At 35.9% G+C, this 27860-nt stretch overlaps 2 protein-coding genes across 2 annotated transcripts in view; one reads left to right on the top strand and one right to left on the bottom strand.

Moving 5' to 3' along the window:
* The window catches only part of LOC128866869 (putative uncharacterized protein DDB_G0271606), an 88807-nt gene extending 68502 nt beyond the window's left edge, over positions 1-20305 (bottom strand). The window contains exon 1 of the mRNA XM_054107902.1: positions 20148-20305. Coding sequence (XP_053963877.1) covers positions 20148-20153 — 6 coding nt within the window. The 5' untranslated portion in view covers positions 20154-20305. The remainder of the gene's footprint in view (positions 1-20147) is intronic.
* Positions 1060-7579, top strand: LOC128866871 (endocuticle structural protein SgAbd-6-like). The gene is made up of 2 exons (XM_054107904.1): positions 1060-1157; positions 6848-7579. The coding sequence occupies exons 1-2, from the start codon at positions 1146-1148 to the stop codon at positions 7238-7240; spliced, it is 405 nt and encodes a 134-aa protein (XP_053963879.1). The 5' UTR covers positions 1060-1145; the 3' UTR covers positions 7241-7579.
* Positions 20306-27860: the final 7555 nt, after the last annotated feature.

Below are 27860 nucleotides of genomic sequence, written 5' to 3'. Positions count from 1 at the left end.
TTAAAGGTGAGACAACATAGCGTAAACCATTTGCAGTGTCTGTCGGTATGCTGAATAGCAGCGTGCCCCACCTTGGCGACAATCAAGCCGAAAAAAAGGCATTTAATGATCAGCCAAAAATTAGCAAACTTCACACGTACATTTATGGCGCAGACGCGCGTTATTCGAAGCACATCAATCAGTGATAAATCTCTGGAAAGACAACTGTAGAAGGTTTGTACCACAACGATGAGGAAGACTATTGAAAAGCAGGCGACAAGAAGATCAAGATCAAGACAAAACATTAGCTATAACAGCAATGCGTTCATTTTGAGGCTTTAAGTAATGTGGAGATGTGGAGCGTAATGTTGTTCTGTGTCACTCTGACTATAGATACATATGTGCATACACAGACGCATACATATATACACACACATGCCATTTTTACTGCTCTTGAAATCATTACCAATTTGACAGCTTTCGTGAGAGTTGATGTTGTTGTTTTTGGGCATGAGCACGTTTTATAAATATTCTGTTTTTATGTTTTTTTTGGAAGAGTAGTGCATTCAGAAAGGCAAGACCAGAAAAGTCGCACCTAACCATTTGTGATTGCCGGTGGACGCTGTCTTTCCTAAACACTTTTAGCAAACTGCTCCGCTCAGTCTACAGTATTGCCGCTTGCCTCTTCGTCCATATTTGGCAGAATGTTTGCTTTAGTTACTTAACCCTGACATTTAAAATTGAACAAATACAAACATACATACATACTTGGATACAAATTGGCTTAGATTCATATAATGAATTCTCTTTATTTGGATTATTTAAATTTTACAGTTAATGCTCAGAAGAGCAACAATTATGCCCGCCAAAGGTAGCTTAGCGGTTGGCGTAGCAACGCCGGCTAAACGTGGGGAAGTGGTGCTGGGTAAATAATGGTATTCTTTGGCTTAAAATTTGTTCGCTAAAATAAAAAACAGGATGTGAAACATGTTTTGCATGTTTAATAATTTCATGCAATTTTATAAAATTAGTATAAAAGCCTGTTGCTTCAGGCAAATAGCTAACATTATTGGTTTTGGGTTCATCAAAGTTTTTTCTTTTTCGCACTCTCGCTTTTATTTCGCATTTCAAGCTCTTTCTTAACAAAAGCACTAAAAAGGCACAAAATGGTCAAATTCGTAAGTTTCAAGGAGTAAAAGTTTAAAAAAGTGTTTGTGAAATTTTATTATATATTTTTGAGTGAAATTGGTATTTAGAGCTGAAAATTAAGAAGAAAGATGTAGAACAACAAGAAAAGTGACTTGATGCTAAATTATTTCATAAAAAAAGTTTTCAAAATTTGTCGAAAAACGTCAGCAATACGAATGATGCATGAGTTGTATGTAAAAATGTAGTTATTTATGTGCCACGTGTTTGCTGGAAGAGTGTGAAATGAAAAAAATAAAAAAAAAAAAAATATCGAAAAAAACCGCCGGAAAGCTTTCATTAAGGAAAAAAGTCAAAATTCTATTCTAATGAGATACACAGCAAATTTTGACGAACTGGAAGTAATTTCTGAAGCACTTATCTCAAGAGAACTACCCTTCCAGCAAACGAGCGATATATTGTGAACTATTATTACTGTTGAAGATAGTGCGCTGCGAAGTCTATTCCCCCTTATAAAGGACTTATAGGATATTTTTTAATCCTACTACTTCAAATTGTCATTATTAAAATATGGTCATAAAATTCTTAAGTTGACTTATTTTGCGTTTGTACATCTGTAGATTCCATCGCTCAAGTGTACGACTTGTACTTTCGCTCTCTGTTCTGCTGAATCTGAATTACCAGTTTAGTCAGGTGATATTTCCGCATATTAAGCCCTATAAGAGTTCCCGTGATAATTCTAAAGTTGCTATATACGGTTTTTTAATCCTCATAGCGTTTCCGATTATAAGAATCCACAAGTGCATTCGATTGCTTCAAAACTGAGCGATTGTCCCAGTATAGTTTTCTATAAGCTACTTCCTGTACTTATCAGAATGGGCAGTGCCCCTTGTCTAAGCCTCAGAAGCGCTCTGGACTCAAAGGGGTAGTTAATGCTCCCTTAGTTGGGAGGGTGTTAGCCATTGTCAGCTGATATATTGTGAACACCTTCCTTGTAATTGACTTACAAAGAATACCTTACTTGAAATGCACTACATTTTGAGGCATAAATCAGCCAAATTATAAATTTAAAAGTACTTCAAAAGTGAAAAACTTGTTAAGTTTCTGTGAGAAGTTTAAAATTTAATGACTACATACAAATTTTTAAGTTCTTGTTTTGGTTTCCAAAAAAAATGAAATTGGAATGATAAATTATGTATTGTGTGAAAATTGTAGCACGAGAAATGCATTATTCTAATTCCTTGTTTTTCACATTTCATCAGAAATATTGTTGGAATGATTTTGTTTTATAATTTAGTAGATAATTTAATGGCATTTTTTTTTTATATGATATCCGGCATATGTCCAACCGCGGATACGAGTTACATGGTCCTTTTGATTAGTCCAATTTTTCACTACTTTTTCCGATAAACCTGGCTGTATGGCCCCAATGGTAAAATGTTATGTTATGTGGTAAAAAACGTAAAACGTAAAAAAGGTCCCTATGAACTTCACGAACATATTTTTTTTTTTTTCAAAGCAAATCTCCACAATTTGGAAGCCTTGCTTTGACGTTAAAATATTCATGACTTGCCCAACCGTACTGAACAAAAATATCAATTGTAATTCTCAGCAGTCGAATCATAGTTATCGATATTGATAGTTTTCGTGCAGCTAAAGACATCCTATACATACATATATTAATTTCACTTTCTTGTGTACATGTGAAAGCACAAAATTTGTTTTCGCCCGCGAACTCAAAGGCTACTTTACTTTAAGCCGTCTGCTAAATCATTCGCCTAATTACGCTTTTTAGCCAAAATTTAATATAATATTTTTAAATTTCCAAGGTAGGCAAGACCTTTTAAAAATAACAGTATCACCTTTTTCCGAAAAGTTAGTTCCTTATTTTTCGAAATTGGATGATTACCGGCACCCAATACAGCGATCGGCATGGTCTAAAAGCATGCCGAATAAGTGGTTTAAATAAAGCTTAATTACACTATTTGCTGATGGAAACTATCGATAGTATTGAAATATACGAATAGTGCCATCCATAGTTTCAAATTTTTCTCTTTATTTTTACAAATGGACAAAACTGCACCTTCATTCCAGCAACTTTTTCTGACAGAAATGCAATTTGAGGTCTTCCTCTTCCGCTGCTACCACCAGCTGGTACCACATCGAATACTTTCAAAGCCGGAGCGTTTGTATCCATTCGGATGGCATGACCCAGCCAACGAAGCCGCTGGTTCCTTATTCGCTGCGCTATGTCTATATCGTCGTAAAGGTCATACAGCTCCTCGTTCCATCGCCTGCGATATTCGCCGTTGCCAACGTGCAAAGGTCCAAAAATCCTACGCAGAATCGGTGGACTTCAGCCTTTCACACAATACGCTCGCTAGAGCCTTATAGGCGATATTTAGAAGACTAATCCCGCGGCCATTGGCACAGACTGCTGGATCGCCCATCTTATGGATTGGACAGAGCACAATTAAATTCCAATCGGCAGGCATGCTTTCATCCGACCATATTTTGCATAGGAGCTGATGCATACACCTTACCAGCTCCTCGGCGCCATGTTTAAATAGCTCAGCCGACAGTCCGTCGGCGCCCGCGGCTTTGTTGTCTTTAGCCGCGTTATCGCTATTCTCACCTCGTCATGGTCGGGTAGCAGAATGACAATTCCGTTGTCGACGATTGGGCTATCAAGATCTTCACATTCTCTGTGACATGCGTAGCTATCACTGCTTAACAGGTTCGAGAAGTGTTCCCTCCATAATTTAAGATTGCTCTGGATGTCAGCCACCAGATCGCCGTCTTTGTTCTTACAGGAAAACGCCCCGGTCTTGAAACCTTCTGTAAGTGCCGAACTTTCTGGAAGAATTTTCGGACGTTGTTTCCAACAAGCTCCTTGTACTCACGCATTTCGGCCTCTCATTTCTTCTTTTGGATAATACGTCTCTCTTCCATTTTTAGCTCCCGGCAGCGTTCCCCAATGGCTCGCGTTGCGCCCGATCGCAGCGTGGCTCTGTAGGCGGCATCTTTTCTTTCTCCGGCAGCATGACATTCCTTGTCGTACCAACTGTTTTTTCGGTACGCTTTTTGCTGCATGCGTGTCTTCCATCTATCACAACATGATCGATCTGGTTTCGTGTTTTTCAATCAAGAGACAGACAGGTAGCTCGGTGTATCTTTTTATGCTGGAATCTAGTGCTGCAGACTACCATGTTTCGGGCCCCGACGAAGTCGATCAACCTCTGTGCGTTATCGCATGTTTCGTTGTGCAGACTGAATTTTCCGACTGTGGGACCGAAAATTCCCTCCTTACCCACCCCGGCGTGGAATTCGCCAAGCACGATTTTTATTTCGCGGCGGGAGCAGCGCTCATAGGAACGTTCCAGGCGCTCACAGAAGAAATCTTCGGTCGCATCGTCCTTCTCTTCCGTCGGGGCGTGGGCGCAAATTAGCGAGATGTTAAAAAAACGGGCTTTGATGCAGATTATTGCGAGGCGCTCGTTCACCGGAGTGAACGACAGTACTTAGCGACGAAGTCTCTCTCCCAAAAAAAATCCGACACCGAATTGGCGCTCCTTTACATGACAGCGTCGCAAGGTCCTATGTGTTTCTTGCCTTGCCCCGTCCATCGCATTTCTTGAATAGCAGTGATGTCAGCCTTTACTCTCACGAGGACATCAACCAGCCGGGCAGAGGCACCTTCCCCAGTAAGGGCCCGCACATTCGAAGTGCATGTCCTCAAATCATATTCCTTATTTCGTTTGCAGGGGTCGTCATCAGTAAAGGTAGTTCTCATCTGAGGCTTTGTAAATCTTTTCATTGGGGAGATTTTTAAGTTGCGGGTCCCAAACCCAGCGCACAACCAGCTATCCTGGAATGTTTCGCCTTCTCACTTTCGCTCACTTCCGAACAGGTGCTCGGAAGCTACCCAGAGGATACTTGGGCTAATCCTGGGAGTTGTGAGCTGCTTGCATCATATGCAGAAAAATCGTCCTGGCCACTCCCAAGTGAATGGCGATCAGTAACTTTCCCCACTTGCGTGGACTTCTACACATGGAACCATTCTCCAAAAGTCCTAGTTCATTTTAATATTGTAGTATTATTTAGATACAGCCAATCCAATGTGTTTGGAATATGTAATTAGTACAATTTTAGTACGAGTATATATATAATTTAGTAATTTTCGATCATACTTTTTGAAAATATATTTTTAAATATGTTCCTCAAGCATTACTGATAATAGGACTTTTTTCTCCTAATTGATTAATTAGAATGGCCATTTAAGGTTGCTTTTCTTATTTTAAAATTACTTAAGAAATATGGAGGCTCCAGAACCCTGTTTTTCTCCATCCAGAAAGTGTTATGAAATTTTAGAAAATTTAAGAGTATCATAAAAAAACTGAACTGACAAACAATTACCAGCTTCACTTACCTCACTTGTTTACCGCAGTTGCCGGTCATTGTTGCTTCCCCTTTAGGCAAGTAATCAATTAATAAAATCCCGTCGCTATTCCAGAATGTGATAACCATATCTTCAACTGCAGCTTTCCAACTTTGAAGTTCTCTGGCAGCTTCCCTCTTCTTTTTAACCACTGCATTGACTCTAATTTATCCCATTCACTTCAATATGTGTAACTCCAAAATTCTTTACAAGTGCCTAATCGCTGCTTGCTGAGCGTCATCAACATGAGCACGTCATTTTTAGTCATCGCCATGTGCAGATCACTGCAGATTGCGTAGCCACCTGAACAGACTAGATGTATGGTCCACAGACTCCTGTTGTTTCTACTATCAGTCCCCAGAAACTCACACACTAATGGTTAATGGTTGTAAAGAGTTAAGGTGTAAAACACACCTTCCTGTTAAACACACCTTCCTGAATGCGATACCATAGCAAGAGGAAGAACAACACATCTCGACTTGGTATGGTCAGAAGAAAGGCACACATGATCAGCCCAACAGCAACACGGCTGCATCCACGGTTTATTGAGGGAACTGGGTACGAATGGGTTACCGCGTCGAGAAAAGGTCATGAAAGATATTAAGGTTGAAATCTAAATCAAGTGCCTTTCGACGCGAATTTATTAGTCATCTCTCTTATAATTTTTTCCTGAATATAGCACAATTTTAACGAGTATTGTGTTAGTCATCTATTATTGAAACTTAAAATTTTCACTTTGGATATTTTGTACATTGAGAAGAATATTGTCAAATTGTGAACACTGATTAATAGAAACCTTATCGTCGTCAAAATCATTTCCACGAAAAGATTATCTGGTGGCGTAGTGAGGAATGTAAAACTCGATCGAACTTTTAAAGGTTTCAGCAAAACTTAATTGTGTAAATAAGACGTGGTAACTTTTCTTTATTCAAATTCAAAATAAATCTATTAGATAATATCCGCAGTTTAGCTACATAAAATATTTTTTTTATGAAATATACCTATTCATGCAATAAATACCCCGTCGTACTATTGCCAGGTTAAGTGTTGACATTTAAGCATCTGGTTTATATTTCTTCCTGTTTTGCGAGCTGAAAGACCCGATTAAAATATTATTTACCTTTACGTTCACCGCTTTTTCTTCAAATATTTCCTACCTCTCTTCTTCCTATATATTTATCTCTTTCTCTAACGATTTTTTGCTTTTTTTGGCTATAACCTGTCCTCCAAATATCTAATTCTCATTTCTTATTATCCTTTTATTCATCCTCCTCTTCCTCACAGGTAGTACTTTTCGCTTGTCTCGCCATTGCTGCTGTCTCAGCTGCACCAGCCGAAGCTGAAACCGAACATGAATTTGTTCCCATCTTAAAATCGGAAATCAACAAACAGGAAAATGGAGCTTACAACTTGCACTACGAAGGTGGAGATGGCACCAGCCGCAAGGAAGAAGCTAGCGTTATTGATGAGGGTACTGAAGATGAAGCGCTCGAAATAAAGGGCTCCTACAAATACATCAACTCCGAAGGTGAGGAGGTGGAGGTATTCTACACTGCTGGCAAAAATGGTTTCGTGCCCTATGGTTCCATAATCAACCCAGAAATTTCAGCCGTTGCTGAAGCTGCCAAGGACTTGCCCAAGGAGGAAGTGGAGGAGCCAAAAAAGAAATCGCTCTAAAAATAAAAAAACTAAAACACTATTGAATCGAAAATAAAAAACATGTAAAGGGAGAAAGAAAGAACGGGTGATGGTTCTAGTACTTAGTCATTTAAGTGATAGTGCGAACGGCAAATTATTTGAAAAATTCACACTTTTTGTGTAAGAACTAAAATAAGTTTATGCTATGTGTATAAATAAGTATTAATATTAATGAGAATGAGTGTAATTTCTAAGCATAAGTACTTACTGTTATAATGTAACCCCAAATTTTTCACGCTGCGACACCCGAAGGAAAAGTAAAATAGAGAGAATTGAAACAAAAAAACTGTTATTGGCTTCTTATTGGAGGTGGCAAAAGAAGGAGCGAATAATGAATAAAATTTAAAAGAAGACTGTGCAAAGTGTCGACTCAAGAACAACAAACTGATTTTAAATTGCATAACTATTTTAAAAGAAATGTGGCATAGTAATGAGATCGATGAGTTGAAAAGCTTTCAAATGAAACTCGTTCAAAGCTAATTTGCATAAAGGCAGTTCTAGTATTATCGTATTTTGGATCTGCTCTCTACATATTAATAAACAAGTTTTTGTTCTGACATAAAAAATACACACTCACAACTGCTTCATACAACTACATACCTACATATTTAGTTGGCTATTCACCTTTAAGCAAACCTCAACATGAAGATATCTGACTGAACTAACCGGTTAATGAAGGTGGCGGATCGATTGCTTTATATTAAATATGCTGAGCAAGTTTTAAAACTGCAGGTACCGTTAGAGTATTATGCTTCATTAAGCTATAAATAGGGAGAAAGGCATGAATTTTATCGCTCAAATCATAGCAATAAATATAAAGCCCTGCTTGGTCGCCATATCATAAAACCAATTTGCCATTCGGAGGCGTCATAAACAACTGCAAGTCCCACCATTTGTAGGTCAGCCAACATTAAAACGCACAGAAGGCAGAGAGTTTAAATGTTTAAGTTCTACAAGGTGTGAAAGCTATTCGAATGCCTTAAGAGGGATTAAGAAATTAATCTGTTTATTTTTATTTGTTTAATTACTGCATAATATCTCAAGAATAAAAGCAAAATTGGCAAAGCTATGAAAATTTGAGCATTTGTAGCTCCAGCCTGGATTTCAACACCTGCTCGCCTTTAAAGCGACGGAGCTGGTTTTTCTTTTTTTGTTCTCTTTTGTTTTTTAATAATTATTACTCTTACAATAAAAACCGACTTTTGCCAGCGAAAATAATTTTCTTGGCTCCCAAGTATTACAAAAAATGCTAAACTAAGAAAATCCGCTCAGGGGTACTTCGACAACATTTAACAAATGTGCTATGATTTTTTGTTTATGATGTGTGTCTGTTGCGAATTATGATATACTACGCAAAACAATTTTTTTAACGAGGCGTCTCCGGATATACACTGTCACTCGCTCAAGTTTCAATTATTGCAATGAAATTGAAGAAAAATATTGCTCATATGCTCCAACAATATTTGTAACTCCAAAAAAAAATTCTTAAAAACATACCTTTTTTCACCGAATTAACTTTATCGCGCCCGCTGTAGCCGAATGGTTTGCACGTTACTACTATTTAGTAAAATACGGGTTCGAAACCTCCTTTCGATCCTCGAAAGGCAATGATGACAAATCTTTCAGAATAGAATTTCGGTCATGAAAAGGCTCCCCATACCATCTGCCATTCGGAGTCGGCTTGAAATTGTAGATCTTTCCATTTTTCCATCAAGACGCACTCCACATTTTACGCAATAATACATGATAATATTTTCACCTAACTAATTTACTGCAAAATTGGTTACAAAAATAATTTACATTGCCTTGATATGTGAATGGGAACATTAAAATTAAGTTCCTCCTAAAAGTCAGTCGACTAAAAAGTGTAACCATAAAAGTTATTCCTAGAACTTTTCTACGATTGATGTTGCCAACAAGATTGATGAACTTTTGAAAAATATTTTGCTGAGGAGAATCATAGAGTGAATGCCAGCAAAAATCTTTGAAAGCGATATGCAAAAAATGTTTGAAAAGTTAGATTCTATCCTATCTATATAAATTTATTTGTCGATTCAAGTAGATAGAAAAAAGTGACCCAATTTCTTTTCATAAACTTTACCAAAAGTCAATTTTTATCTAAATAAAATTGTTTGACAGGTTTGCATCGTATGTGGATTCCTACTTATGTAGATTCCTTTAGTGAAACCTTCCATGGCATTTTGGCACAATTGGCCCTCAATCTTAGCAATTCCACGCCCGTTATTACTTATAAAATATTCATTTGTTAATAAACCAGATATTCAGGTAATTTTATCTTTCCTGTGTACATAGAAATTGGCCGTAAATCGACCGACCTTCGCTGCCACATTGTTGCTGAGTATCAGGAGAACGGAATATTATATGATACATATATACCTTTTGCTCAAATATGAACGAGACGTTATCAATAAAACGGTCCGCGGATGACATATGGCAAAAATAAATTTTTTGTTTTTTGGTAGGACTGTTATAAGCTTACATGGCAAATTTCAGCGTGATATGTCACATAGTTTGTTTTCTGTGCTACTGTAAACAAGTCAAGCTCGAATGTGTTCTCCGAATTCTCTTTTATGACTTCAATTGTCTCAAAATGTTTTCCACGGAGCGGCAACTTGAGCTTGGGAAACAAGAAAAAGTCACATGGAGCCATATCAGGCGAATACGGTGCTTGCGGAACGATATTAACATTATTTTTGTTCAAATAATAGCGAACAAGACGTGATGTGTGAGCTGGTGCATTATCGTGATGCAAGAACCATGACTTGTTGTCCAAGAAATCCTTCCTTTTAAGACGAATGTTCTCGTGCAAACGATTTAAAACGTCTAAATAATATTCAGCGTTAACCGATTTTGCAATTTGTGCGATTTTCAAGCACAATTTCCTTTACTTTTCCGATGTTTTCGTCGTTTACTGATGTTGCTGGACGACGTTCATGAGGCAAGTTTTCAACCGATGTACGGCCCACTGGAAAACACGTGCACGCGATAGAGCAGAGTCCCCATAGGTTGTCTGCAACATTTTTAAGGCGTCTGAAGCCGAAATTTTGTTGGAATAACAAAATTTCAAACAAATTCTTTGTTCAACTTGAATTTCCATCGTTAAATTCGAAGAACATACTCGAGCTTGGCTTGTTTACAGTAGCACAGAAAACAAACTATGTGACATATCACGCTGAAATTTGCCATGTAAGCTTATAATAGTCCTACCAAAAAACAAAAAATTTATTTTTGCCATATGTCATCCGCGGACCGTTTTATTGATAACGTCTCGTTCATATTTGAGCAGAAGGTACATATATATAATGGACCCGCTTTCTGGGTGTTTGGCCGAACTCCTCCTCCTAGTTGTGGTGTGCGTTTTGATGTTGTTCCACAAAATGGAGGGTCCTACAGATTCAAGCCGATTCTGAACGGCAGATACTTTTATGAGGAGCTTTTTCATGGCAGAAATACGCTCGGAGGTTTGCCATTGCCTACCGAGAGGCGACCGCTATTAGAAAAAACTTTTTCTTAATTTTGGTGTTTCACCGAGAATCGAACCGACGTTCTCTCTGTGAATTCCGGATGGTAGTCACGAAAGGAACGAAAATGTCAGACAAGACATACTGAAGGCATTACGACTAAATAACATATATACATCTTTAACTTCATAGTGCAGAGCGTTGAATTCATATAAAAATCTATTAATCTCATTTTGTAAAATTCAAATAAAAATAGTTAATAATCACGTAAATATTTTATTAGATCATTAAATTTTACGAGTTTTAGTCAGGAGGTGCAATCTATAACTTAAGATACCATGGATGAACATCAATCCCGTTATCGTCCTTCTACCAGCAAGACATTGTAAATCAGTCAATCACGACGGGAAATATTTGATGGAATGGGCAAGTCAATTCTCATTGGCGACCAAACGAATCTCTTGAAAATGTGTATCATAATACAGATTTCAAATGAAAACTTTTCCGCATTATGAGTATACGTTGGGAATAATATATATAATTCAAATGTTCAGTAAAAGAGAATCATATAAAAAAGGATGTGCATTTGTTTGCTAGTGTGTTCCCTGTAGACTCTTAAACCTATAGACTCCACTGTACCGAATTATAGTATGTTTTAAGAGCCAATCCTCATTCTTACTGCTATGGAAAAAATCCAAATGAGGTAAGTTCAGTCTTAGAGCATGTCGACCTAAGAGATAGTGGTGTTTAATCAAAGCAACTAACACAGAGACGTTTTGACCTATTAAGTAGCGCTTTTGAGCGCCTGACGCCCCATTTTGGCCAAATTCCTTTTGTAGCGTTATATCTCAGACTATCAAACTGACAATACTACTTGTACTAGTAGCCCATAAAAAGAGTGTTGTTAAATTAAATTTTATTAAAATTTAAATATAAATTAAATTTCTTTTACGCATTTTTCTTCTTTTATGAAAACTAAATAATAGGAAATTCTGTATAATGCATGAAAAGCGATCGTATATCCATTTCTTTATTTTACAAGACTTAGTTATCTGAAACCGTACAGTAAATACCAACCAACATATGTACATATGAACAAACTGATTGATGCTATTATGAATGCGGATGAAATCGTGATTTACCCTGTCGAATTTTTATGATTCCTTTCACTCAAAGTTGCTACGCCAGTAATTCTTATGCTGAAAACAGTGAACGACGTAAACGCAATCCCCTGTCAGCTGTTACGATCAAACTAATGAGAACCCCATGTAAATGAAAAATTCCTTCCTTCCGTATCGTGGTATCGTAGATTTTATTTCACGATTTTTAAAAAATCCCGTAATACCCTGTCAGCTGATTGCTCTCTCACCACACAGTGTTGGCAAGCAGTACCTACATTTCGAAATCATTTACAAAATAAACTTAGAAAAATTATAATTTTTATTAAAATAACTTAAAAACACTGTTGAATAACGTTAATTATATATTAGATAAATGAACTATTTGCATATGTTGGTTTTTGGCTTTGGTTTATTAAACAATGAAAAATTGTAACTGATAACGCGGATGTGTGAAAAAGTGTGTGAGCAAAAATATCAATGGCAACATTGTGTAGATACAACCAAACACATACACACACAAACCGATGAATTGTGTAAATATGTAATTAAAAGAACGAACTTGTTCTCAGGGGATGAGTTTTTGTTCTCGTTAGGGGCTGCGGTAAGGGACTGCGTACGGTGTTCACTGTTTTCAGCATTAGCTGCAATTGTCGAAGCAAATATGCTCAATGGTAAAATTAAAATAAGGAATGTTTCATTCTAAGATTCCACATTCGCGCCCCTCTTGCATTCTGTATAACAAAAACAAATCATATGAGCGATCTCTTCAATTTTTGGCTCAAATCTCGAAAATCCGAATAAAAGATATGATGCAAGCTAAGTCGGTAGAATAAAATACTGCACCTTTAAGCTCACGAATTTAAGAAATAATACTTCCTATAGTGTTAGGAAAAATTTTATATGGCAAAATTCAAGAGAGCATATATAAGCCTATATGTAAACTTAATAACAAAAATAGAGGGAAAAATTGCCAAAGTATTAGTAACTGTGTAGTGCCAAAATTTAGGCAAACCAAAATAACTACGGCGTTAATTGCCCACCATAAACGTCTGTGCACATCTCTCAACACAACATAGGCCATAACTAAATACTTGTGTATAGTATGTAATTTTCTGCGATCAAATTTCCTTTGTGTTATTTTTAAATGTTATCTAATACAACTAATCAACAGTAATTAATTTTCTTTCAATTGTATGAGTTTATAAACAACATTATGCTATTCACAGAATATATTTTTTGCTATTAATACCTTTCAACTTCATAATTTGAATGCCTAACTTCTTAACACATTTCCACAATCATAAAAATAAACAAACAAATGTAATCACAACAAAAGTTTAACTTATCATCAAATAATAAGTATTTGGCCGTGGTTAAAAATGAACGAGGTATGTATGTATATGTGAGATACAGATAAGTAATGGTGTGAAGCTATTAATCCCCGCTGAAAACGTATACGTATGTACATAATTAATAATAAACTTAGAACATAATATTTCTTTTGTTAAACGAAAAACATAAATAAAAATAGATACAGCAAATAAGGAAGGCTAAATTCGGTCCCAACCGAGCTTTATATACCCGCGCACATTTTAGTAAAATTTAATATATTTTTATAATCAGACGGACTGATGGAAATTTAGTCTTAACAAGTAAAGAGTGGGAGTGGTTTTAACACGACCCCGATAATATGTTTGTCAGATCGAAATAAGATGGAGAGCAATATGTGTACCAAGTTTGGGCGAGTTTTATCAAGTGGTTATCGATATACACGCATTTATCCAGAGGAGGATGTGACACCAAGCATTTTTGAAAATTCTACTTGCATCGTATTTCTTTTTTAGCGTCCTCATTTGTACCGAGTTTGAGTAATTTTGTCATCATTTATAACCAAAATTCCACGTTTCTTGCTTTTTGAAAATTGAAGTGATATAATAGGTTGGCGTACATAGTTATTGACCGATTTCGCCCATTTTCAATACCCAACTACCTTGGATAAAGGGTAAATGAGTAGCAAGATACATTGAAATTATGGATGGGTAAACGTAGCTAAATCGGCTCCTCTTCTCATTCTGAGCATTTTGGTATACATAGGTATAGTATGACTCGGAATCTTTTATGCTGTTATGTGAATAAAATTGAAATACGCTTGCGTACTAGGGCGCGGGTATAAAAATTGTTCTATGTAAGTATTATATAACAACTTGCAGTTCACGCATATATGTAAAATGCGTCTATGTAAAAATGCCTGGCATATACTAAAACTTGTTACGGATAACTGTTTTTTTAATATATTTTGTGATTTTTTTTTGTTGTATTAAATGTACACTTGTACACTGCGTTAAATACCTATAGCGCTAGCACTTGACAATATTTTGACACTTTATTTGTTTCTTTTTTGGATTTTACTAATTTTGTTATGAAAATATAGCTCATTTGTCTATAAAAACCATCTAAATACAAATTTCAAACTTTGCGGAAATTAAAGGAAAAATTCAAGAAATTTCTATCAAAATTTCAAACTTTTTATTCAGAATTTTTAAAAAACTTTGGCTATAATTTTGGGCTAATATAAGGAAAATTTCAAGTGTTTCACAAATAGCGTTTATTTTTGGACAATTTTGTAGCATATAATAAATAGTAATCTGCATTTTTTATGGAAGAAAAACACCCAACACCTACAGCAAAAAAAAAAAAAAAACATTATTAGAAATTAACACGATTTGGAGGAGTCAAACAAAGTATCAATCATAAAAAATTTTTACTACGTATGTGGTGAACTGACTTTCAAAAGTCAGCTTGAAAATTTCTCTGAATTGGTGAAACAGTGGTATCGTGCCTATTTTAGATGCGGGGGGGGTTGGGTTTTTAATGTAAAAAAAAATCGATTTTGGTTTATTTGAGAAAATGAATGTACATAATCTCAAGAATGTTGTGTCCAAATTTTAAGTCAATCGGTGCAAAACTCACAAAGTTAGAGCATTATAACCGTTGGGCGCTCCGACTCGGCTACCTGCTATAGAAAACTTTAAATCGATTTTCTGGAAAACGACGTTTTTCAAGTCGGTGGACACTTTTTCTCTGAATCTACTCGACCGATCTTCCTGAAATTTTGTACACACTTTCTCTACATAATTACCGAGGTAACCCTGGAAGGCTTTTTTTTTAATTTTTATTTATTTTACAATAAACAATATTATGCGATTTATCGTCTAAAAATCGCACTTCTACTTCAAATGTTAAAAAAAATTGAAAAAAAAATTTTTTTTAATAAAAACTCGACAGGGTTACCTCGGACAATTGATTACCTAATGAAAACTCTTTGATTTTTTGATTTCAGATGATCCAATGCTGAGAAAAACTGTCCACGGCAAATTGCCTTTTTTTCGAGACGTCTGCGTAGATCTGCTGTCAACGGCTCAATTTTGTATATTTTCTTGTGAAAATTTTTGAAAATATTTTTGAAATATGAGTACGCAGTATACTATTTGGATAAATAAATTTACATGAATCATCTTCCCAAAAAAAATGCATAAATAAGTGCATATTTTAAGTGGAATTAACCCCTGATGTGGAATAATGCGTTTTTCAAAATAATAATTCTACACTGATTCAATACTTAGAAATCGACTATGATGTAAATATACGAGTATATATTGCTTCGATAGGTAAACTACAGGTGTGTTCATTTAAAGAGGAATCACCACACCGCGATAGAAGCGTTAGGCGATGTAATTTTATACCTTGGAATAGTACCTACACCCGGATACTGAGCAAAAATAACTTCACTAATTATGATGTCTCGCGGTGCACATTTTCCGCTGAATGAAGGCATATATGTATGTGTAAGTAAGTAAATAGAACTTACTTTAGACTACACTAGAGCGTGAGTGTGTATAATCGCTTGACTAAAGTTTAAGACCTATAATATTAATAGGTTCTTTAACAAATCTTCGAGTGGTATTCTATACACGAAGAGCCTTGTATAAAGTTCATTCCCCGGAGCATCATCATGAGCCTCATCAGGCTACAGTTTACTTGAAAATTTTATGTAGATATATAAAATATTTACTTTGCAGAACAAAAAATTGGGTCTGGCCCTTAATAGACTTTATCAGCATACTTTACAGAAATTTCCCTAATACTCCAATTATATTTCTTTTTTAATTTTTATACTTTATATTCAATAAACTTTGCTCATCTTTAAATTGTCGCTTAGTGATTTAGCTTTAGTATTCCAATTGCATAACATAGTGGTATTTCAAGGTAGACAGTTCTACCTAAGTAAGAAAACACGTTTTGAACACATTATTTTACTGATTTTATTGCTTTTACCTTTAAAAGAATAATAAAGTTTTATTAGCAGTTGATTAGGTGAAGAAAGTTTTTTCTAAGTACAAACTGTTGATAACCGTCGTTTTTTTAGTCGACTTGGCAATGAAAACAGGAAACTTTTAAAACAGTTTACGCACATATATGTTGTGCCTGAAAATTTTAAGATAATCACATTTGGTTTCCTGTAAACATTTCAATTGTTGGCGTTTCGGCTTACGTCCGAGCGGTATTCATGAATTTATTTCAAAAGATTCAACTTTGGTTTAGTGGCTCCGTGAATGAAACACATTTTTTATTCCAAGCATTTAAGCCGCATGTGACTCAACGACTTTACCAAAAAACGAAAAATTGCTTAAGATTTACTTCCAAATTAAGGAGGAATTCTCGATATGAAACTTTTAATTGAATTGTATAGGGTCATTTTATTTAACAACACTCACTTTACAATGTTTTTCTGTCTGCAGAGGGTGCCTCGTGTTTTCTTAATCATTCTTTGATAGTTAAAGCGGACCGAAATGGATCGCTTAACTTTTAAAAAATGTAGGGAAATATTGTAAACTTATTTTCAAAGTCAATGTTGTGTACCACGGGGAGTGAATTTATTGAAAAGGAAGGCATCCAGCGTGCCTTGGTCCAAAACATTCGCGAGACCGGCGTGCGGGTGGACAACACTCACGATTTCCGCTGCCGCACGGTGCACTCTGGCGAGAATAGTGTGCGGCTTAGTAATGGAATATCGACTTTTGTTGATCTCAACAACTTAATTTTTCACGAACAAGCCTGATATGAATTTTGCATAAAGCTGTCATTTCATCCGCTACAAGGTCCAATTGACTCAGCAATTGAAGGCACACGACCAACCGTTTTATCATTTCTCAGTTAGGACCCTAGAGTAGCTCGAAATAGATACCGATTTTTCTCGGAAAATCATCTTTTCTGAAGAGACACATTTTCATCTCAGTTCAGTGGCATCATTGGCCCAATGCTGCTGGAAACGCCATTTCGGTCCACGGCGTGTGCTAGAGAGGCGTGATAAATGATTTTCCTCCAGACATTAAAGACATAGACTTGCACAATCGATCTTGTGGGCATGAAGTTCGCTAATCGCCATCTTGACGGTCTCAATTGTACACCTCGGAGATGCGATGTGATGCCGTTTCATGTCTTTTGTGATGTGCCCCGAAGGACCGATATTATGCGTAAAATCTTTAAAGAACGTGACCGAATTTAAAATTTCGTGAATTCTGGAGCTCCATTGTTGTGGACTCGATAGGTTAGTGATGGCTTGGCCTCACAAAACTTGTCATAGATCCGCTCTTGTTTAAACAAATCAGCACTTAATATTTCAAAATAAAAATAATAATAAAAATAAATAAACCACAATGAAACAAGTTTTAGCCGGTGGATCATCATCACTTCATTATGTTAAGTGAATATTCGTACTACGTCAACCAGAGATAGGATACTAAAAATACTTGAACAAGCAAACAACATCAACAAGCGACATACTTTCCGCTCGGTTAATTAAAAACTTTTCGGTTGGTACTTACTTGCCAATTATTGTAGAACAGCATTAAGAAATTTCAAAAAACGAAAAATAATAAAGTCAGGAGTAAAATTTTGTTAAGCAAACGTTTGGGTTGAGCAAAACTAGAATCCATTATGGAGTATATTCACACACTCTTACTTGAAGGCTTTTGAGAGAGTAATAACGGCGTCTTCAAAATACTTATCAGCGAGTTCTCCTTAGAATTTGACGTATACCATTTACTCTCACAGCCGCTTAGTCAAGTGTGTATGCGTGCGGTAACGCGCTTGGTTATCCTCATAAATAACAGTTCGGTTTCGTGTATGCGTGTATATAGAACAATATTTAAGTGTGTTGTATCAAGAATATACTATAATATTAATGAGCGGCTATTTTTTATTTTTTTTTTCTTATTAATATTATTTCGTTGTCTGATTCATACAAGCAAATGACATTGAACACCAAATAAACAATATAAACAAACAAAAATAATATCTCTTTTTAGCTGGAAAAGAACTAAGTAAGTGTAAGTGATGCTAATTTGGTTGATTCTAAAATTTCCTTCAGTATAAAAGTGACGAAAGTTTGAAGATGTGAATAAGTTTGAAGCTGAGCTTTGTCGAGTGTTGAACGAGTGCTGTTAGATTTCAAAGAACAAAAAATGTATAAGTTTGTAAGTCTCACAAAAGTATAAAATGTTTAATAAACAAAAGCGTAACCAAGCTTACCCACTAATCATAAATTTATAGAAAATTAAATTAACAAAAATTAAAAAAAAATTCTGCTACTATAATTTTAGTTTTTTTTTTTAACACAGCGAACTGTTTTTTTTCTATCTCTTGCAGGTATGTCTACTGGCTTTTGTGAGTGCAGCCTATGCGGCCAGCATTGGCAGTGCGGTTGAAACGACTACAGAGAAGCGTGAAATAATACCGTTACTTAAATTTGAAACCAATAGAAATCCTGATGGGTCATTCGATTTCGCCTACGAGGGTGGCGATAAGAGCGCACGCCAAGAGTCTGGTATTCTGGTAAATGCTGGTACCGAGGACGAAGCGCTCGAAGTGCATGGCTCTTATCGTTACATTGACGACGACGGCCAAGAAATCGAGGTACACTACACTGCCGGAAAGAATGGGTTTGTGCCAATAGGTACCAATATTCCCGTTGCAATCTCAGAAGCCGCTAAGGCTGCAGCTGATCAACCAAATGAACCTATGGAACTGGAGAAGGGAAATCGTGCAGCACGCTCGAGTAAGGGAAAGGAAGAAAAGGATGAGGAGGATGAAGGCAAGCAAAACAAAGGGGATAAGAAAGAAAAGGATGGAAAGAGAGAGAAGGAAGAGAAAGAAGTTGAGCCCAAAGAATCAGAAAAAGTAGAACAGAAAAAAGGAGAGAAGGAAGATAAGCCAGCAGAGGAGCCACAAAAGGAAAGCAAAACACAAGAGGGTGATAAAAAGAAGAAAAACGAGAAAAAAGAAGTTGAAGAGGAACAGAAACCAGAACAGAATGAAAAGGTGGAGACACCCGAGGAGCCAAAGAAGGTAGAGAAAGAGGAAAAAGCAGAAAAATCAGAGGAACCTAAAAAAGCCAAAGAGGCAGAAGAGAAAAAGGAAGCCTAAGTCGAACTCTTCATAGCAAAATGATATTCTGGCATTTAGTGAACGCGAAAAAGCTTAAGAAAAAAAAAACATTATCAAAGAAGTAAACTATAAAAATATTTGTTACATACCTCGACTTTGAGAAGAAGAAACTTGCAAGGCAATGTTCACTCTTCGATGAATCAACTAATTTGTATTGTATTTGTAAAAATTTAGCTCATGTAAGTGCGCCTGACTCATTTCGAACTGGTTACTCGAATTAATCTAAGGTTTAGGTTTAATGTGAAAATTTATTTTTAAGCCAACAATAAAAATAAGACAATAAAAACAAAAATTTAACCAGTTTTATTGAATTGTAGCTGTCCCAAAAATATCTGCCCATCATTTATTAGTGTCCGCAAAGCGAAATACGTTTTTAATTAACACACATTTTTCTTGAGAATTATTTTTCTGCATATTTAAAATCATGTAAACAATTGGCTGAAAAACGAAGTACCAAAACGAAGTATCGAAATATCCAAATATCCAAATTTGTATAGTAAATAATGCAAAGAAGTCATTAATTATATCTCCAAAAAACATAGAGGCAGAAAATTCGCCAAGACGCAGCAACACACAATCCTTTCAGCCACCAACCGTCAATTAAATTCATTAAGATGCGCAACAATGCCACAAATTAGCAAATTATACCAAATTCACATGCACACACAAACACTTCGATGTAGCTTATTCATACACATAACTGCATACGTATGTATGTATATCCGCTTATAACTGGGATGAGATTTAATTATTTGGTGATTCGCAAAACCCACTCACCCACATTTGTATGCATTAAATGATTGTTTGGAGTACACTTGACTCGCTGTTGCTTCTGGATGGGAACATATTCGAGAATATTTGTTATGAAATCATCGAACGTGTTATTGTTGATTGTTCTTCTTTTTTAATTTTTTTATAATTTTTGGCTTTATGCTTATTGCAATAAAAATTAGCTCTAAATATGCAAAGCAATCGGTATACGAATGGCGTGAGAATGCAAAAAAGTCCATTAAAGCAGTTTGTAAGCGGACAATAAAGACATTTTTCTATTAAAGTAGTAATGGCTGCAAAGGGTGGCTCAGATACAAGAATATATTTATTTTTGACATGGGAATTTCGTACTAAGCCCTTTGAACAATGGCTTACAAGGTCCGATTTGACCAGCAATGCAAAGTAAACGACGAAAAAATTACTTCATTATCCCTTTTCAGTTTGGGCTCTGCAACAGTACCGATTGAGCGTCACATTTCGATAGAAGAAATTTTACCGGCGAGACGTTTCTTCGTCGCGGCACCTATGTTGACAGCGGAAATTGGGCCATCAATGCAGCTGCAGAAAGTGTAATTTTCAGATACATTGTTTCTTTAAGATGTTTCCGAAAACATCCCTGCAGTTTATGGCGAATTCAGCATTCCGAATTTACTGAAATTAATAAACTTTGCTAGATCCTCGCACTGAAGTGCGAAGGTTGGCGCGCCTTATCACATTCTTAGGCACCCCATCAAACAACGGCTCCTCAACACTTTAGGTTCGGTAGTCACGTTATTAGCCTACCTAATGACGTAATTTGGCCGCTACAAATCCTAATCGGCTAGTTGTTTTTGTGAAATTATAATAGGTTGGGGAAAAAGAAACACATTACTTTCTTGATAGATGACTGTAGTGATTGATATCTCGTAAAGGTTCAATCAAACAGTTTAAAGTTTATGCTCGTTGTCAAAGTGACATTTGAAACTAAAAAATAATTTTGCTGTTGCTTGTTTGTTCCATTCAGTTATGAGTTACAGGGTGTTACCAATGGAAGTCAACAAAGAGAAAATTCGGTAGACTTTACAGTTTTTCCTTTTTAAAGGCTAAGATGCAAGACCGATGAAATTGTGAATGGTGTTTATGGTGCCGATGCTGTAAAAGCTAATTTCGTGAAATTTCGGTTTCGTCGATTCAGTTCCGGCATATTTGATGTTAAAGAAAATTACGATAATGTGATAATATCACAGAAATAAAGTCACAATAATGAAAGTTGGCCGACATGTTGGTAGTCGCAGCATCGCCCAGGAGCTAGAGATCGACCACAAAACAGTTTTAAGCCATTTGCGCAAAATAAAAAATAAAAATAAAGAATTTCTTTCCCCCCTAAACTAATATTATACAGAAATTTCATCAACCCTTCATTTTTCTAAACATATCATTCGAATTATTTGTCAGTTAAGACCACACATCGCTATAACGAGAAATTTCAACGATAAATTTTTTGTTTGGCTTTTGCTAAAAAAAAAAAACAAGTTCTTAAAAATGTCATACTTAAAGGATTTTGAGTGAAAAGATGCCTAAACATTTATATTTTGAATTTTGACGTAGCCTTTCTCAGTACCGTGCCAAGAACTTGATTTTCTCAAACACACATTTTTCAAGTCAACCGGATTCATAACTCGAACATATCTTGACCTATTGATCTCGAAATTTAAAGGTCTGTGGTCTTCTACCGACATTTTTGTCTATCCACGGCTTCAAAGCAACTTCCAGAATATTTTCCCGATAATATTTCGCATTTATCTTGACGTCAGGCTCGATGAAAACGATTGAAGAGCGCCCCTATGTAGTTACAACAGCCCAAACCGTTACCTGTGGCAGGTGCTGACTCCTGGTGGCTAATCGATGACTTCAATTCTCGTATGAACGGTCGGTCAAATAAACCCTGTCGTTTTGAGAATTTACGAATTGCTAAATTGTTTTCGTCAGAAAACACAATGTTTGGAAATTGACCACTTTCGGCCAAGCGAAACAATCCCTTCTGTCTCTCAAGTCTGACTTGTTGCTGCTTAACTTAGAAGGCTTAGCTTTGAAGCAAAATTTTTTTTACTGCGGCATCGCTTACCGCTTGTATATACTTTAGTTGATATGTATCATATATGCGATGTATAAGGGAATACTATGCTAAATGAATATTCTTTTAGTTATGTTGGTGAAGTAAAATGTTCTGTCGGTTTTTTGCTAGGTGTCTTCGGTGAGCCATATCTCTACTTAATACCAGCATTATACAAATGAATTGTAAAAGGTTTCCTGGCTAATCTTCAATTCCTGGACACAATTTCCATAGTTTTAACGATTTTATTAGTGTTTAGCTTATCAGAGCGTAAACCGTTTTCGGTGACCGGATTAGAAGAAAGGAATCAGAATTTTTTTTCGTCAGTCGAAATTGTGGCACTAAAGTAGTCCTAAAGTAGGATGTATCGAGTTTCTATTTCTCTGTATCACGCCTTCAACCAAACTATCAAACAGTAAAGTCGTGTTAAAATAGTAGTATAGTATAATCCGGTACAATGGATGTGTTGAGATATATGTAAATGAAAACTCTCAGAATTTTTTGCTTTACCTAATATTTTCCAGATCGGAACCATATCCTTCATCAAGAAGAAGAAGAACATTTTCTAGATGGTATATATATATAATTGGCGCGTACACCCTTTTTGTGTGTATGGCCGAGTTCCTCTTCCTATTTGTGGCGTGCGTCTTGATGTTGTTCCACAAATAGAGGAACGTACAGTTTCAAATCACTCCGGACGGCTGATATTTTATAAAAGGAGCTTTTTCTTAGCAGAAATACACTCGGATGTTTGTCATTACCTACCGAGGGGCAACCGCTCTTAGAAAAAAACTTTTTCTTAATTTTGGTATTTCACCGAGATTCGAACCTACGTTCTCTCTGAATTCCGAATGGTAGTCACGCTCCAAACATTCGGCTACTGCAGCCGCCTGATATACGTCATCATACATGTATTTAGCAAATATGAAAGTTCAGAATTTATGAATTCTTCGGTAACGGTAGTGTTTTATATCCAATTTTAATTAGCCAATCTTATCATCTCAAGCTTCTCTACTGCTTTTTTTTGGTGTATAAGAATGTTTCTACTACTCAAAATAGTTAAAAACTGCTAAAAGGGCCCATCCTTTTCGCAGTTCGGGTTGGGCCATTTGTTAGTTTTGTGAGAAATTAAAAAATGAGTTCCGCGTAATAAAAACTGTTTAAAGCAGTGTTCCTATGTACATACACAAGTTGACGGCTTCCCTAAATAAAACCTAAAAACACCTTTCCAAAGCAAAATCGGAAGATCAGTGATTTTTTTTTTTTACAGTTAAAGTTGAGTGCAGCTGAAACAGGTTTAAGCAAATATGGTGCTAATGTAACCAACGTTGGATTTTATAAGCATACAATGATCCCAAGCATTGCAGCTGAAGATTTCTAGAGTGGAAATGTGGACGGTCAAACAGTTATCAAAGCAAATTCGGCTAATTTGGAGCCAATTACCTCCCAACCTTGCGCAGATATGAACACGAAATTTAACTCTAAGATGTGAAGTTAGCATTTCATTTACAATATTGGGTACAATAAATATTATAAACCCATACAGAGCCGTTGGTTGGAATCGAATTGGTCAAATAGTGCCTAAGTTATGAGGGCCACGCTTCTATTAGAGACACTGCAGTTAGTTCTAGGCCCAAGTCTGCGGACATAAAAAATTAAACTAAAATTCTCACACCGATTCACTCTATGTTGCGTATGATTCATTGTTTTGCCTTCGTATCTCGGAGGGCATTCCTCGAAGCAATTGATGCCACATATCTACTTATACATATACATAAATATGGTACCGTCTGAACGCTTAGTGAATTTAGCAAATTTTAATTTGGATTCTCATAAGTAAACATGATTAATTTAGCGCTTGCATTTTCAAACTGGTACTAGTAAACAAAAGTGAGTCAGAAAGATAAACCAAGAAGGTATTTGATACTATCTACAATGTCAATCGGTATATGTATGATAACTGGTTTGACTTCTTGGAAAATATTTTATTATTTGAGTTTTATCTCCAAATTTGTATTTTTGAGCTTAGGCTGTGCTAAAGGCTATGCTTGTTTATCGGTGATTTTTGGTAGTTAATACTAATTCATCCGCATGACCACAAGATTAAATTAATTTTGTCAAAATATAAACTTTTTATTGGGGGATATACTTACTTACTTAAGAAACAGTGAGAGTTGTGGTTGTAACAATTGCGTTCTGATAATACGAACGTGAAATATCAATCGCATCGAAATGTGAGCACTTATTCCATTGATCAAAATCTGAAAATTAAACTGGAAAAGCGTCTCGCATTATTTGCATAAGGTTGGATTCAGAAAGATGTTCGAAGTATACGTCATACGCGAATTGACGCAGAATAATGATTTGGATTGAATTGACACCTGCAGCTCTTTGCTAAAATTAACGTAGTCAAGCAGCCATTCTTGAGGCGGATAGTTGCAAATGAAAAATGGTTTTCATATGAGAAGACCAGCTGAAAAAGAGCGTAATCAAATAGCGGTGAACCGCCCTTAACGATCAGAAAGCCCAGAGCAATAGTCAAGAAGGTTTATGCTTGGTGGGATTGCAATAATGCAACACCAGGTCTTGCACATATTAAACTACGCGCCACAAGCTCTGGGAGTTTTAACCGGAGTTTCTATTCTCTGTTGTTGCTTCTGAACTAGCACATAGCGGTTATCACCTTCTACAAAATCTGGAACAAAACTGGCCTCAAGAAAGACTTGTAAATATGAGAGTACAATTAATTACCAATATGGGCGAGGTCTTCTGCATTTGCAAAATTCTAAAATTGCCTTTAAAATGGGGGCAATCCAAGATACTAAGAAGAATATTAGCAACGGCATGGTACTTTAAAAGCACGAACGTAAATAGTTATGTTCAATTACCGATGATAGGCGATTAAATTAAATATAGCAAACAAAAATATCTTCAAAAATTTCAGACTCACCTGAACCCGCCTGCAGTGCTCGGCACACAGAATTGGCATATCGCGATCTCTCCGCGTTTATTGGAGATATGCAGACCAAAACAAGCTTACCCGATGGGCTAACAATCATATGAACTAGATTATGCTACTTTCGGTTCGGCTTAAGTTTAGTTTTAAGAGATTCAGCAAACTTGCTTAAAAAAATAATGGACAAATTTTATTATTGTTCCAAATCAGATAACCCTACTATGTTAATCCTCGAGAAAAAGCGGTGTGAATTTTTTACTGGGCTTAACACAGTACACACATCTGAGCTTCTTGACTCGTACCAGAAGTCTTTGCTGAGTTTTCTTTCATAAAAAGTGCCACCATATCAGGGCGATAAGGATCTCAGATAATTTTGAAGGAGATAGGAAAGTATTTAAGCATTTGTGTGCAGAGACCAGTTGCCATTAACTTTCTATGTATATATATATATCTATATATACAACTATGAATCACTTGAACGTTTATAAAAATTACGTTGTTTGGTTTAGTTTATGGATGGAAAAACATAAAAACATCTTTCGATTTAAATGAACTTTTATATGATCATTACTCTGTGAAAATATTCTGAGCCATCAGTAGATATGTCAGAAATGTATATATTCCCATAACAGTTGTTTATAAATTTGCTACTGAGCTTTATGCATAACACTTTTTTTAAATTGTCAGCCACATTATTTATATTAAACACATGAAATCGCTTGTATCTCTTTTTATATTATTTTCTTCTGTCATCATGAGAAGTAATGTGTTTACCATGTTAAGCATGTCCACATTGAGCAAATTGCTTTCGTTTTCAAAGTCGTACATATAAGAATATACTTAGTATGTAATTCTCGTACTCCTTTTGCTGTTATATAAAACTAGTGGTTTTATGTTTTAATTATTGGTAAGATTTTCTTTTCTTTTTGCACTAAAGTTTTATATTTCGTGACCCACATTACTTATTAACCCTGCGACACCCACTACCGACTAAAAAAGAATACGGTGTTTATATGGCCCCATTTTTCTTTCTTTCTAAGCTTCCATCAGATAGAATCTGTAATTTGGTGCTCTTGAATTCAGCCACGCGATCGCTGAACAAAAATCTGAAAACATTAGAAATTTCGCGGGCTACGTACATTCGAATTATGATCATTATTTTTTTTATGTTGGTACTCTGGCCTCGAAGATATGTTCACGGTATTAGCAATAAACATAGCATCTTTAGTTTGTTTGTGAGAGCCATAAATAAGACAAGTGTTTTGCATGTTCGGCGATTTTCAGCTATCGAAAAAATTGATAAAATAAGATGCATACAAATTTTCGTAAAAAATGGAATTAAGTGCTCAAAAACACTTGAAATGCTGACAGTGGCATACGGTGATAGTACTCTAAGTCAAAAAAATATTTACAACTGGTACAAACTTTTCACAGAAAATCGAGAAGATGTGAATGGCGACGCTCGCTCTGGACGCCCCAGGACATCAACAACCGATGAAAATGTTGAGAAAGTGAAGAAAATTGTTATGGATAATCTTCGAATCGCAATTAGAGAAGTTGCTAAGGATGTCGGCATATCGGTTGGCTCATGCCATGCAAACTTTTCGGAAATTTTGGGCATGAAGCGTGTGCCATCGACGATCGTTCCAAAATTGCTAAATTTTGACCAAAAACAACACCGCATAAGCATGGCTCAGGAATTGTTGAATGACATCATCGATGATCCAGATTTGCTTAAAAGGTTCATAACTGGTGACAAATCATGGGTATATGGTTATGACATCGAAATGGAAGAGTCCAGGAGAACCCAAGACCAAAAAAACCACGACAAGTTCGATCAACTGTCAAGGTTTTGCTCACTGTTTTCTTCGGTTAACATGGCGTGCTGCATCACTAGTTCTCATCACAAGGTCGTACTGTTTTTATTTTATAATTTATTACCTTGAAGTTATGCCTCATTTGCGTGAAGAAATACAAAAAAAAAAAACGCCCGGAATTGTGGAAAAAAAATGCATGGCTTTTGCTTCATGATAATACACCTGCTCACTCTGGCACAAACTTATTATATTATATGTGAGGAGAACTACAATTTTTCTCTGGATTGTGTTTAGAGCTGTGGGGATTTTGCATTGCCCTGATGTTCTGTATCTATATTTTGTCTGGCTTTTTAAAAATTGTCTTGATTATATCTTGTCGGAACTTTTATAGTCGGGATTATGGAGTGCTCCCACTTTTAATCCGGTAGCGAATACTGTCGCAGAATGTTACAAAGTGCGGTCAAAATAAAAAGGGTTAATGCTTGAATTTGAAAGATAAAATAAAAACCTCAAATCAACTAATTTTCAAAACATTTTTGCAATTGTGTAATAATAACTTGCATTTTAGAGTATTCAAAGTGAAGCTGCTGTAATTTTCTTGTTTCTTTGTCTGTCGGAACAATTTGTACATTCAAAATTGTCCACAGTTGCTCGCAAATTTCGCGTACAGTTTAAAAAGAAAAAGTATTTGTATTTAAAACCAAAAATATTTTTTTGCATTTATTTGTCGCGTTACTTTTTATGATAATTTCTTTAGAGGCACCCTGATTACGATTACCGGATTTACAGATTTCTACGTAAATCGGATACCATTTAATATTCCTGGCCACAAGAGGCATAGACGCGCCATTGCG

Source organism: Anastrepha ludens, chromosome 6, assembly GCF_028408465.1.
Source record: "Anastrepha ludens isolate Willacy chromosome 6, idAnaLude1.1, whole genome shotgun sequence".
NCBI classification, from domain to species: Eukaryota; Metazoa; Arthropoda; class Insecta; order Diptera; family Tephritidae; genus Anastrepha; species Anastrepha ludens.
Note: the sequence above shows the minus strand (reverse complement) of the source record. Positions and strands in the feature narration are given on the sequence as shown.